The following is a 12,071-nucleotide window of genomic DNA, read 5'->3' as shown; positions in this document are numbered from 1 at the left end:
AGAGACGTGAAGCCATGAGATGTTGGTGGTTGGAAGAAAAACAAGAGGCAGTAGCCTGATGAGACTAATATGCTTTGAATGAGGCTCAGTGTTGGCTTAGTGGGCATAGGGTCAGTGTTGCCTTTACTGAGGGCTTAGATGTGTCCAATACTATTCTAAGCACTTTAAATATGTATAATAGTAACTCCTTTAAAGCAATAACTGTGATGATATCCACTGTTATCCTCCCTTTTACAGCTGAAGAAATGAAACATAGAGAGAGTGAACCTCTTGTCCAGGCTTTGAATCTAGGCCATCTTAACATTTAACTATTATCCTCTCAAACTTTATCAAACCCCGAGATGAATGCTTAAGATGAGACTGAAGCAAGAACTGAAATGATACAGAGTAAAAATAATAGGTAAACAGTACACTCTCAGGGAGAGGGGTGGGATGCTTGGGCAAAGGACCCAAAAACTGTTAAATTCTGATGTTTATTTTTCTGCATATTGTTTTAAAAATGTTTGAAAAGCACCTCACTACATCACAGCCAGTTGACACCTTTTAAACCACAAATTCCTCCCCCCAACCTTGGCCATGCTTAGTATGTCTGCGTTCATGGGAGCTGTTGAGGAAAGTGCGAAGCTTTTAGAGCATCTCCGGGCTCAGAAATGGAGAAAAGGAATTGGCTACGAAGGGAAGCACTGTCCCCATGGGATAGGTTTGCACTTAGTCCGTCCTTCATCCATACAGCAAGTACTTCTCCAGCACAGCCTTGTTGATAGTAGAACAGGAAGTCACAGTGCGGAATCCTGCCTGCCTGGAGTTTGCAGTTGAACTGTCAGAAAAATATGGTGGAACCAGATAGTGGAAGAATTAGAGTACCAGAAGGGCTTCCCTGATGGCTCAGTTGGTAAAAAATCTGCCTGCAATGCAGGAGACCCGAGTTCAATTGCTGGGTCGGGAAGATCCGCTGGAGAAAGGATAGGCTACCCATTTCAGTATTCTTAGGCTTCCCTTGTGGCTCAGCTGGTAAAGAATCTGCCCGCAATGCAGGAGACCTGAGTTCGATCCCTGGGTTGGGAAGATCCCCTGGAGAAGGGAAAGGCTACCCACTCCAGAATGCTTGCCTGGAGAATTCCATGGACACAGTCCATGGGGTTGCAAAGAGTCAGACATGACTGAGCGACTTTCATTTTCTCTTTGGAGTACCAGAAAGACAACTTTGGAATTTACTTGGAAAATCTGGTAGAAGTATAGGGAGGGGATGCACTGAACAAGGGAGCATTGAAGGGGGTGGGAGGGGAAGGGTAGGGCCCTACCACTGTGTCCCCAACAGGTGCTAAGGGACTGACGTGGGCAGACAAGGGGTATAAATCTGGAGTCTGTAACGGAAATGGAAGCACACTGCCTTGAATTGGTTGATAAAAGGGAGAAAGTCAGGAGGGTTCCGACACTTCAATTCTAAGTTTCAAGAGCAATGATGATCATTAATAATCAAAAAGATGGTCATACTGAGTTAAGTAAGTCAGAGAAGGATAAATATCAAATGACATCCCTTATGTGAGGAATCTAAAAAGACATGTTACAAATGAACTCCCTTAAAAAACAGAAAGAGACTCACAGACTTAGTGAACTTACGGCTGCTGGGGGGAGGATGGTGGGAAGGGATAGTTAGGGAGTTTGGAATGGACATGTGCACACTGCTATATTTAAAATGAATAACCAACAAGGACCTACTGTACACAGGGATCTGTGCTCAGTGTTATATGGCAGCCTGGATGGGAGAGGAGTTCGGGGGAGAATGGATACATGTATATGTATGGCTGAATCCCTTCACTATCCACCTGAAACTGTCATTGTCAATTGGTTTATGAAAGTGAAAGTCGCTCAGTCATGTCCGACTCTTTGCAACCCCATGGACTATACAGTTCATGGAATTCTTCAGGCCAGAAAACTGGAGTGGCTAGCCCTTCCCTTCTCCAGGGGATCTTCCCAGCTCAGGGATCAAACTCAGGTCTCCCGCACTGCAGGCATATTCTTTACCAGCTGAGCCACAAGGGAGGCCCAAGAATACTGGATTGGGTAGCCTATCCTTTCTCCAGCAGATCTTCCCGACCCGGGAATTGAATTGGGGTCTCCTGCATGGCAGGCAATTCTTTACCAACTGAGCTGTCAGGGAAGCCCCTAATTGGTCTATATTCTAATACAAAATAAAAAGTTTAAATAAGTAAATAAAATGCTTGTTCCCTGGGGGGATGGCTTAGGTTGAGAAAACAAAGGTTAAATAAATAATAGTAATAAAGGAGGGTGGGGGCTAGTGTGCAGCAGAGAGAAATGTTTACTTTAGACATTCCCTGTTGCCCAGCCTCTCCACTTAAAGTGATGTCCCCTCCTTCACCCTTGAGTTTCTCCTACTCCTGTGTTTCTTTCATAACTGATGGCAGTTAGAGATGATCTTGTTTATCTGTACCTGTTTGGGTCTGGGTGTCCCCCCACTGGAATGTAAGTGGTGTGAAGACAGGACCATGTCTGTCAGGCGCCCCCTGCCCAGGGCAGAGCCTGCCACAGAGTCTTGATCTTCTTCATTCAGACAAAGATACATCTTTGCTGAAATGATAAGCTAGCAGGTTTACCTTAGCACTTCAGTGAAAAATAAAGCATACACCTGAGTTAAAATATGTGGGAGGCAGGAAATAAAACATTCAGTTGGTACTTTAATAATTAAACTAAATTTTGCTGCCAAGTGATAAATACAGCTAAGTCAATGAAATATGCATCAGTGAAGCAATTGTGCAGCCAGAACATTATACAACTTGATTGCTTGGGATTGTTTAAAAAAATCAGTGAAGATTAATCATTATAATACAGATAAATACTCAGAATCAAAGAAAGATGTTTCTTCAAGTTTGGCTGTAATGCCTTCATGGTATTAATAACAGATTTGCTATTTTTGTACAGTCTTCCCAACCTCATTCTAGTCTAGTTGATGTTCATCTCTCAATCCATTCTTTTCTTCTTTTAAAGCTCAGCTTCAGCTATCCACATTCCCAGTAAGTGATGTAGGGATATGGATCGGAAACCCTGGCTGCAGTCATGGTCAGAATCATCCTTTGCAGCAGGTTGGGGGGACACACTCATCACTTTGTGGGGTGCTCTCAGGGCTCCTGTATATCTACCCTTCCTCCTCCTGGTGTCTCAGATCCTTCCAGGGACTTTTATTCTTGCAGTGCCGCCTTGTCTGGCCTGAATTTTCACACATCCTCCTCTGTCCGTGGTGCAGGCCCACATCTACTCAGACTCATCATTTGTGCATGCTTATCCACTGCAGGAGACTCGGGCTGGTTGAGAATGGGATGGCTAGTTACACGCGTGGACCACTCCCACTGGCTGGGTCCTCAGGAGCATCTCTGGCTCACACAGCCATGGTTCATTTCCAGTTGCTTTCTCCTTTTATCGAGCAGTGGTTTGATATTGTCTGCATTGTTGTCAAATACTAGAGCAGTTACAGAATTCAGCAGCCCTTTGCAAATTCAGAAGACTTGTCATGTACTCAATAAAGTGTCTTTAAGTGCTGGTCAACTTCAGCTGGTTTTCAAAGAGGGGTATTCGCTACTGCCAACTGTCTCCCACAATAATGGACAAGAAGGGAGTTCAGTTTTATTTTATTATATTATCTTGTTTCATTTTATTTTTTTGGTAATTCAAGACTTCTCTCAAAGGGGAGTACAAAGCTTCCTTGACACTTCATACTTCAAACAGATGAATTACTTCCCAGCCTGGATAACAGCAGAATTTCCAAATTGAGATGTTCACTGAATTATAAATTTCATGTAAGAGAATAATACCGAGCACAAAAGGATTTGATAAAAGGGTATTTGAACTCTGATACAAAATATTCCCCTTCTTAAGAATATTTAATAAACTGTTAAATAAAAGATGCCGTGTGAAAGATTTGATGTTCAACTTCCAGTGCAGTTTTCAGTAGGTAGATTATTCTGGCAGTATGTCAGCAGGAGGCTGAACATTAGCTAATTCCATGTGAATTTAGTGATGTTGAAAAATTTTTCATGCCTCTGTTGGCCATCTATATATTTTCTTTGTAAAAATGTCTATTCAGCTCCTCTGCGTATTTTTAATAGGGTTGTTGAGTTGTATGAGTTCTTTAAATATTTTGGATATTAACTCATTATTGGATATATTATTTGCAAATATCTTCTCCCATTTGGTAGGTTGTCTCCTAATTTTATTGATGGTTTCCTTCGCTGTGCAGAAGCTTTTTAGTTTGATATCATCTTGTTTGTTTATTTTTGCTTTTGTTTCCCTTCCCTGAAGAGACATTTGTGGATCGATACTGCTAAGACCAGGGTCACAGAGTGTGTACTGCCTGTGTTTTCTTCTAGGAGTTTCATGGTTTCAGGTCTTGTATTCAGGTCTTTAATACATTTTGACCTGATTTTTGTGTACTGTGTGGCAGTGGTCTGGTTTCATTTTTTCTGCTCCTGTGCTTACTTTTAAATCTGAAATTCAGGGTACAGTGTGCCTCCTTTCAGTGGAGTTTCATCATCTTTGTACTGTTTGTGTGAATCAAATGTATTTCCTATCCCTGTCTTTCGTTGTTTTTGTTCAGTCCCCAAGTCATGTCTGACTCTTTGTGACCCCATGGACTGCAGCACGCCAGACTTTCTGGTCCTTCACCATCTCCAAGAGTTTGCTCAAACTCATATCCATTGAGTCATTGATGCCATCCAACCATCTCATCCTTTGTCACCACCTTCTCCTGCCTTCAATCTTTCCCAACATCAGGGTCTTTTCCAATAAGTTGACTTTTTGCATCACTTGGCCAAAAAATTAGAGCTTCAGCATCAGTCCTTCCAGTGAATATTCAGGGCTGATCTCCTTTAGGATGGACTGGTCTGATCTCCTTGCAGTCCAAGGGACTCTCAAGAGTCTTCTCCAGCACCACAGTTCAGAAGCATCAATTCTTCGGCACTCAGCTTCTTTATGATCCAACTCTCACATCCGTACATGACTACTGGAAAAACCATAGCTTTGACAACATGGACCTTTGTTGGCAAAGTGATAGCCCTGTTTAGAACTATTTAAAACCTTACACAGGACCTTCAGAGAACTATAGGGCATAGGTTCTGTGTTAGGAAATAGCAGTCTTTATTCTTCCTTCCTAAATACTGTTTTGTTAAGAGACAAAACAGATTTCACTCATTTTAAACAGACTTTCAGGTCTTCAGAGGGAGGAAAGCAGCCATCTCTTACTCTGAGGGGTTGAATTAAACTCCTGAACATTTGAACACTAAAGCCATTTTAATAATGTTATCATTTTGATGCAGGCCCTATCTGCATAGAATGTTAGGGCTATCCTTTTAAAATGATAGAAACAAAAACTTTAATCTTTCACTACAATTACATATATATCTTCCAGCTGTCAGTGTGTATTTTCCATGGTAGACAGTCACGTTCCTAACTGGATAGTTTTCATCCCAACAGGCAGTAAACTCAGTATATTCAGGCTTTCTATTTAATTTGGTAGATTAGTCTTTGCAGCTGTTACTCAGAGGTGCATTTAGAAGATTTATCCTTTAATAGGAATAGATGGTGGTGTCATATATTGTCTTTAAGAGATTACACATATAGCCAGCATAGTAGGTTTAAAAATTTATAGAGGAGAAAAAATGGGCCACGACCATTCTGGCATTTAAATCTGACACAAATCCCAGTATGCCCTGTCTTCAGAGCAGCCCATCATAAAGAAGCTATTCTGTTGACACAGAGCCTGTTTCTATGTTGAATAGAAAACTGAAATGACCAATAGACATCTTCTGCCTTTGCAATAAACTGGGCTCTAATGCAGGGTCCTCTTAATTTGATGCTGTTGCTGCTGTTTAGTTGCTCAGTCATGTCTGACTCTTTGCAACCCCATGGACTATAGCCTGCCAGGCTCCTCTGTCCTTGGGATTTTCCAGGCAAGAATCCTGGAGTGGGTTGCCATTTCCTTTTCCAGGGGATCTTCAGACCTAGGGATGGAATTTGCATCTCCTGCATTGACAGGCAGGTTCTTTACCACTGAGCCACTAGGGTAGCCCCCTTAGTTTGATGAGGCCTCGGCTTGTCAGATCAAAAGCTTCGTGAATTTCAAGGGGATTCTCTGCCTGCATGCTTCTCACCCATCTCCCTTTATCCCAAGGCCCTTATTCTGAAGATGAAATGAGTGGGTTTCAGGGAGCCCTGAATCCTCTTCTGGACCAGCAGCGTACGTGTGTGTGTCCTTACTCTCATCTCCTCTGGGACACTTACATTGGTTTTCAGAAAAGTGTTGCTCATCCTCTGACAGTTATAAAATGAATGCTTATCATATGTGTGTACAGCTTGTTGTTTAGTTGTTCAGTCATGTCCGACTCTTGTGATCCTATGGACTATCACCCACAAGGCTCCTCTGTCCATGGGATTTTCCAGGCAAGAATACTAGAGTGGGTTGCCATTTCCTTCTCCAGGGACTCTTCCTGACCCAGGGATCAAACCTGTGTCTCCTGCATTGGCAGGTGGGTTCTTTACCACTGAAGCATCTGGGAAGCCTGTGTATGCAGCTGCACATCCAGAAAAGCAAATTGTGTGTGCATGCGTGTGCGTGTGTGTGTGTGTGTGTAAAATCTTCCGTGGAGCGAAGCTGTTCTTGGCTTTGGTGGAGCCTGTGGCGTGTGGGTTTGGAGGACAGACTTTCCTGCAGTGACTGAAGGCAACCTCTTTTTCCACACCTCATCCCAGAGAAATGCTTTTCAAGGCCACTCATCAGGAGTTGGGTCAAGTTCTGATGCAGGTGGAGGCTTCAGGGATAGATAGGTGGTGGTGCCCAGCAAGGGGGTCTACCCGTTTTTCATGACACTGTCATTAACGCACAGTCTGCCTCCTGCAGGTTCATCCTTTGGAACTGAAGACCAGCCACCTCTAAAGGCAGCTCTCCCTGCCAAAGACACACCCAAGGGGGCTGGCCGGGCAGCCCCTCCAGTTTCCTCCAGCGCGACCACACCCCGCAGGAGTTTGCTTCCGGCACCGAAATCCACATCCACACCGGCTGGTAAGACTCATGCTGCAGAGAAACTGCAGTGGAGAGCTTTTTCTGAGAGCCTCTGGGTACATCAGCTGTTTAGACGGGATGACAGATGTCTTTCCGGTGGCTTTTAATATTAGTGGTAATAATAGTACCACGATTCTCAAGGCACTTTCATCTATTCCTGTGTTTAAATTCTTAAAACTCCTTCTTACTCCTCCTAGTGACTGGTAACCCATCAAATCACAGATCCCAGTGCCAAATAAAAAAAAGGGTCAAGCTCATTTAGGCTCATTTTGCTTAGGGAAGCAGGTGCTGATGAAATCTATCACTGGAAGGATGGTAGGAGCTAGCTACAGACTCTGCAACCCGGGAGTGATCACATGGTCCCTGGGGGAACACTGCTGCCTCAACAGGGATGTAGGGGTTCTGTCCCCCTGCACATTCCAGGCTGGTTCCATCCAGGCCGGGATGCAGGGATCAGCAGCTATGGCAGAAGGCTGGCTCCAGAGTCATGTTGTGCTTGCCATGTCCAGGCCAGCAAAGCCAATGCCCCTCCTGACCTGGGAAGCTAGTGACAGACGCAGGGGACTCAACTGATGTAAAGGTGTGACACGTGAAGGTGCTTGTCAGCAGCTGAAGCTGCTGGATGTGGCCCCCGCCTGCCTTCTCCTCCCGTGTCTCACGCATGCGTGTTTGCCTTCAGGATGTCCAAGCATCCAGCATGTGGCTTAGCCTCATCTTCTGCACTACGTGTAGGAAGATACTGAGAGTGAGGGAGCCTGGGTCTTGAGCCTGAATCCACGTTAGATAATTCACCTCTGACGGTGTTCATTCCTCCATGTTATTCTTCTATGCTCCTGTGCTCATGTACCAGCGATATGTACACATAGATGGGCCTGGTTCCTAAAAGTAAAATTGCATTGTACCTATTTTTTTTTTTGATGTGGACCATTTTTAAAGTCTTTATTGAATGTGTTGCAATACTACTTATGTTTTATGTTTTGTTTGTTTGGTTTTTTTTGGCCAAGAGGCATGTGGGATCTTAGCTTCCTGACCAGGGATCAAACCCACATCCCCTGCTTTAGAAGGCGGAGTCTTAACCACTGGACCACCAGAGAAGTCCTATACATTTTTCTACATGTCACTTTCCTTACTGAAGGCACGTCATAGAGCTGCCCTCAAAGTCAGTGCATGGCTGTTTTCCACTGGTTGCCTAGTGTGGCTATACCATGATCTATTCAGACATTCCCCTACCGGCAGGCATTCACTTTGTAACTGGCATTTGCCACTATTAACTGATGCTTCGGTACATGTCCTTGAACAGGTGACATTCTTTCTACAAGATTGATCCCCAGGAGTGGGATGGCTGTGCTTGATGTGTTAATGGATATGACTGGATTCCTTTTCAAAGGCTTCATTTCCACCCATATCGCTGATAAGAATAGATACTTATCATTTAAAAAAAAAAGTGTCCATTTAATGGGAGTGAAATTATATTTCAGTGTTATTTTAATTTGCATTTCCCTGATCACTTCAATGGAGCATCACCTCATAATCCCCTCTCAGTTCAGTTTAGTTCAGTCGCTCAGTCGTGTCCGACTCTTTGCGACCCCATGAATCGCAGCACGCCAGGCCTCCCTGTCCATCACCATCTCCCAGAGTTCACCCAGACTCACGTCCATCGAGTTAGTGATGCCATCCAGACATCTCATCCTCCGTCGTTTCCTTCTCCTCCTGCCCCCAGTCCCTCCCAGCTGGGGACATGTAAATTGACCTGTTTGGTTTTTTCTTCCTCAGTGGAGGGAAAGCTCCTGGGGACAGTGACCTTGTCCCATTTATTTAGCCCAGTATCCCTGATCCTGCAGTCGCCTCAGTGACTAACTCCCAGTGGCTACTTAGCATCTATTCGTTAACAGTCAGATGAATCAACGAATCAGTGAATGAATGTCACACGACCTATGACTCTCTTTTAGTTCCAGTTTCTTAATATGTTTGGTTTGGGTTTAAATAGAAAATAAGTAGACAAGCCTACAGTGAGTTAAAATACAGTGTTGAATAAATCCTGTAGACCTGTGTTTATCAAATTTTAGTGCCTCAAAACTACCTGTAGAGCTTGTTAGAAAAGATTACTGGCTCTCGTCCTGAGTGACTTATTCAGTGGGTCTGGGGTGAAGCCTCAGAAATTGCATTTCTAGTAAATTCCTGGGCTTCCCAGGTGGCTCAGTGGTAAAGAATCTGCCTGCCAATGTTCAATCCCTGGGTCAGGAAGATCCTCTGGAGAAGGAAATGGCACCCACTCCAATATCCTTGCCTGGGAAATCCCACGGACAGAGGAGCCTGGTGGGCTACAGTCCATGGGGTCACCAAGAGCGCACAACTGAGCACATAGCACATAACTTAATACACATAAGGCTCTGCATTTGATTTTCCAAAGACATAAAACTTCTTATACATTTTCCCATTGTTGACAAGGAGGAGGTGTTAAGGTGTTTAGAACAAGAGTTAATTACCACCATTTGCTAGGTGGAGGACCCACCCCAGCCTCTGTGTAAACCCTTGGCTGTGGCCCCTGTGAAATGGACTCATCTGGGGAAAGTGTGGATTGGGAAAACAGAGCAGCAGATGAGAGATTTCAGGACATTCTCTTCTAACTTTCATCTCACTCCAACACCTAATTTAATAACAATTTAAAAATTATGATTAAAAGATACATTTTATTACTGAATTTTAACTTTGCATTTATCCTATAGGTATGAATTTTTCATTTAAATAAAATGTAGTTCCTAATACCAAATCAGCTTTCCCATTGCCTTGTTCTGTCATCAGGCTAATTAAAAAGCAGAAGGCAGGCATGCAAATTACAGTTAAATTCCAAATAATTGGGTTTCTTGGGACTGTAGGGTATTTGGGTTATTCTAATTACTTGGGTAACACCAACCCTTGTTTTAACTCATGCTGGTATTTCTAAACTGTGATGTGTCACTTCTTTCCCTTGGTGATTCCAGGCTAATGATGGTAAGCTCTTGTGTCTTTGGGTCAACTGTTCAATTACTGTCATCCATGTCTTCAAATGCAACATGTACCCACAATAGAACATGCCCGGGGAATGCTTGGGCTGTTTCTTTTAACCTAGATTTCTGATGTGAGTTTTTTCTGTGAGTAACTTTTTTCTGGTTTGTTTATTCAGGAAACATTTTAAACACTTGCTTTAAGCCATAGGTGACTTAGATTCAAGAATAATTAGAACAGTCACAATAAGGTAAACAGAATTGTACACTAATAATTAGAGTGTCCCTTGGACAGCAAGGAGATTAAACAAGTCAATCCTAAAGGAAGTCAACCTTGAATATTCACTGGAAGGACTGATGCTGAAGCTGAAGTGTTTGGCCACCTGGTGCAAAGAACGGACTCATCTGAGAAGACCCTGATGCTGGGAAAGATTGAAAGCAGGAGAAGAAGGGGATGACAGAGGATGAGATGGTCGGATGGCATCACTGACTTAGTTGACATGAGTTTGGGCAAACTCGGGGAAATAGTGAAGCACAGGGAAGCCTCGTGTGCTGATGTCCATGGGGTCAGAGAGTTGGACACAACTGAGTGACTGAACAACAATTAGAGTGAGAACAAGAGATCTGTAATCTTATCAGCTGGCTGTCAGTTAATTCTAGCAGACCAGGAAGTCATTGTAAGATGGATTAAGAGGGACTTCCCTGGTGGTCCAGTGGCTAAGATTCTGTGCTCCGAGTGCAGGGGGCCCAGGTTCTATCCCTGGTCAAGGCACTAGGTCCCACATGCCACAGCTAAAGATCCTGTGTGCTGCAGTTAGACTCGGTGCAGCTGAAATAAAGCAATATTTTTTTAAAAAGATGGGTTAAGAAACAAATGACCCAAAAAAGTTTAAATATAATAGACTTTTAAAATCACTTAATCACTTTTTCTTTATTTGTTTAATCATTTTCTAATTTGTTTATTTTGTAATCACTTTCTGATTTCAGCAAAGATACAAGGTAGCATGCAGTAAAGGGCCCAGAGGATTAAAAATCCAAGTAATAAAAAAGAGAAGAGCCTGATAAAACTGGACTCAGAGCTTCCTGGCTGCAAGAAGAAAGAAAGAAAGAAAAAACATAATTAGGGGGGAAAAAAATAGAGTGTGGCACTTTATCAGAAGAGAGAACTTGTTTTTTAGCACAAACGTGTATGTACGATTTTAATTTTGTGAATTTTTAAAAACTTACTTTGAACAACATAATGGACAACTTTAATAGTATATTTTTAAGCATATCTTTTCTGATAATAAAATAATTGAAATAGTTTAAAATTTGGGAATAGGGAAGGCCTTCCTGAACATGATATAAAACCTGGAAACCTTTAAAAAAAAAGATTTAACTACATACAAATTTTAAATTGTCTGCAATAATGAACATCATAGAATTAAGAAGGTTGATAGACTGAATGAAAATGCTGCAACAAAGTTTTAATATGAAAATCAATAGAAAAAAATACAACTTAATTTGAAAAAATAGGTAAAATATATGAATGGGTGACTTAGACAATAGAAGAACAAAGTGGTCAGTGGCCATAAATATATGAAAAGATATTCAAATTCACTTAAAACCTATATACCTAACCTCTGTGCTGTGTTGCTTAGGCATTCTTACTCAGATGGAAGCCAGTTAATTACATTTTATTGAAATAACTGTCATTGAAAAATAAAGGTTGAGATTGAGTCTTCCTTTTTTTAAATTAACTTATTTTAATTGGAAGTTAATTACTTTACAATATTGTGATGGATTTTGCCATACATCGGTATGAATCAGCCATAGATATACATGTGTCCACCACATCCTGAACCGCCCCCACATCCCTCCCTCCCCACCCCATCACTCCGGGTTGTCCCACAGCACGGGCTTTGGGTGCCCTGCATCATTCATCAAACTCCCGCTGGCTCGTAGTGTATATGTTTCAATGCTCTTCTCTCAAATCATCCCACCCTCTCCTTCTCCCACTAAGTCCAAAAGTCTGTTCC

General features: G+C 42.6%; 1 protein-coding gene across 3 annotated transcripts in view; it reads left to right on the top strand.

Moving 5' to 3' along the window:
- Positions 1–12,071, top strand: part of MTUS2 (microtubule associated scaffold protein 2) — a 388,969-nt gene that overhangs the window by 234,363 nt on the left and 142,535 nt on the right. For all 3 annotated transcript variants that reach the window (XM_061434861.1, XM_061434859.1, XM_061434858.1), the window contains one exon: positions 6,908–7,069. In XM_061434861.1, coding sequence (XP_061290845.1) covers positions 6,908–7,069 — 162 coding nt within the window. The remainder of the gene's footprint in view (positions 1–6,907; positions 7,070–12,071) is intronic.

The sequence above is a fragment of the Bos javanicus genome, chromosome 12 (genome assembly GCF_032452875.1).
Source record: "Bos javanicus breed banteng chromosome 12, ARS-OSU_banteng_1.0, whole genome shotgun sequence".
Lineage (NCBI taxonomy): Eukaryota > Metazoa > Chordata > Mammalia > Artiodactyla > Bovidae > Bos > Bos javanicus.
Note: the sequence above shows the minus strand (reverse complement) of the source record. Positions and strands in the feature narration are given on the sequence as shown.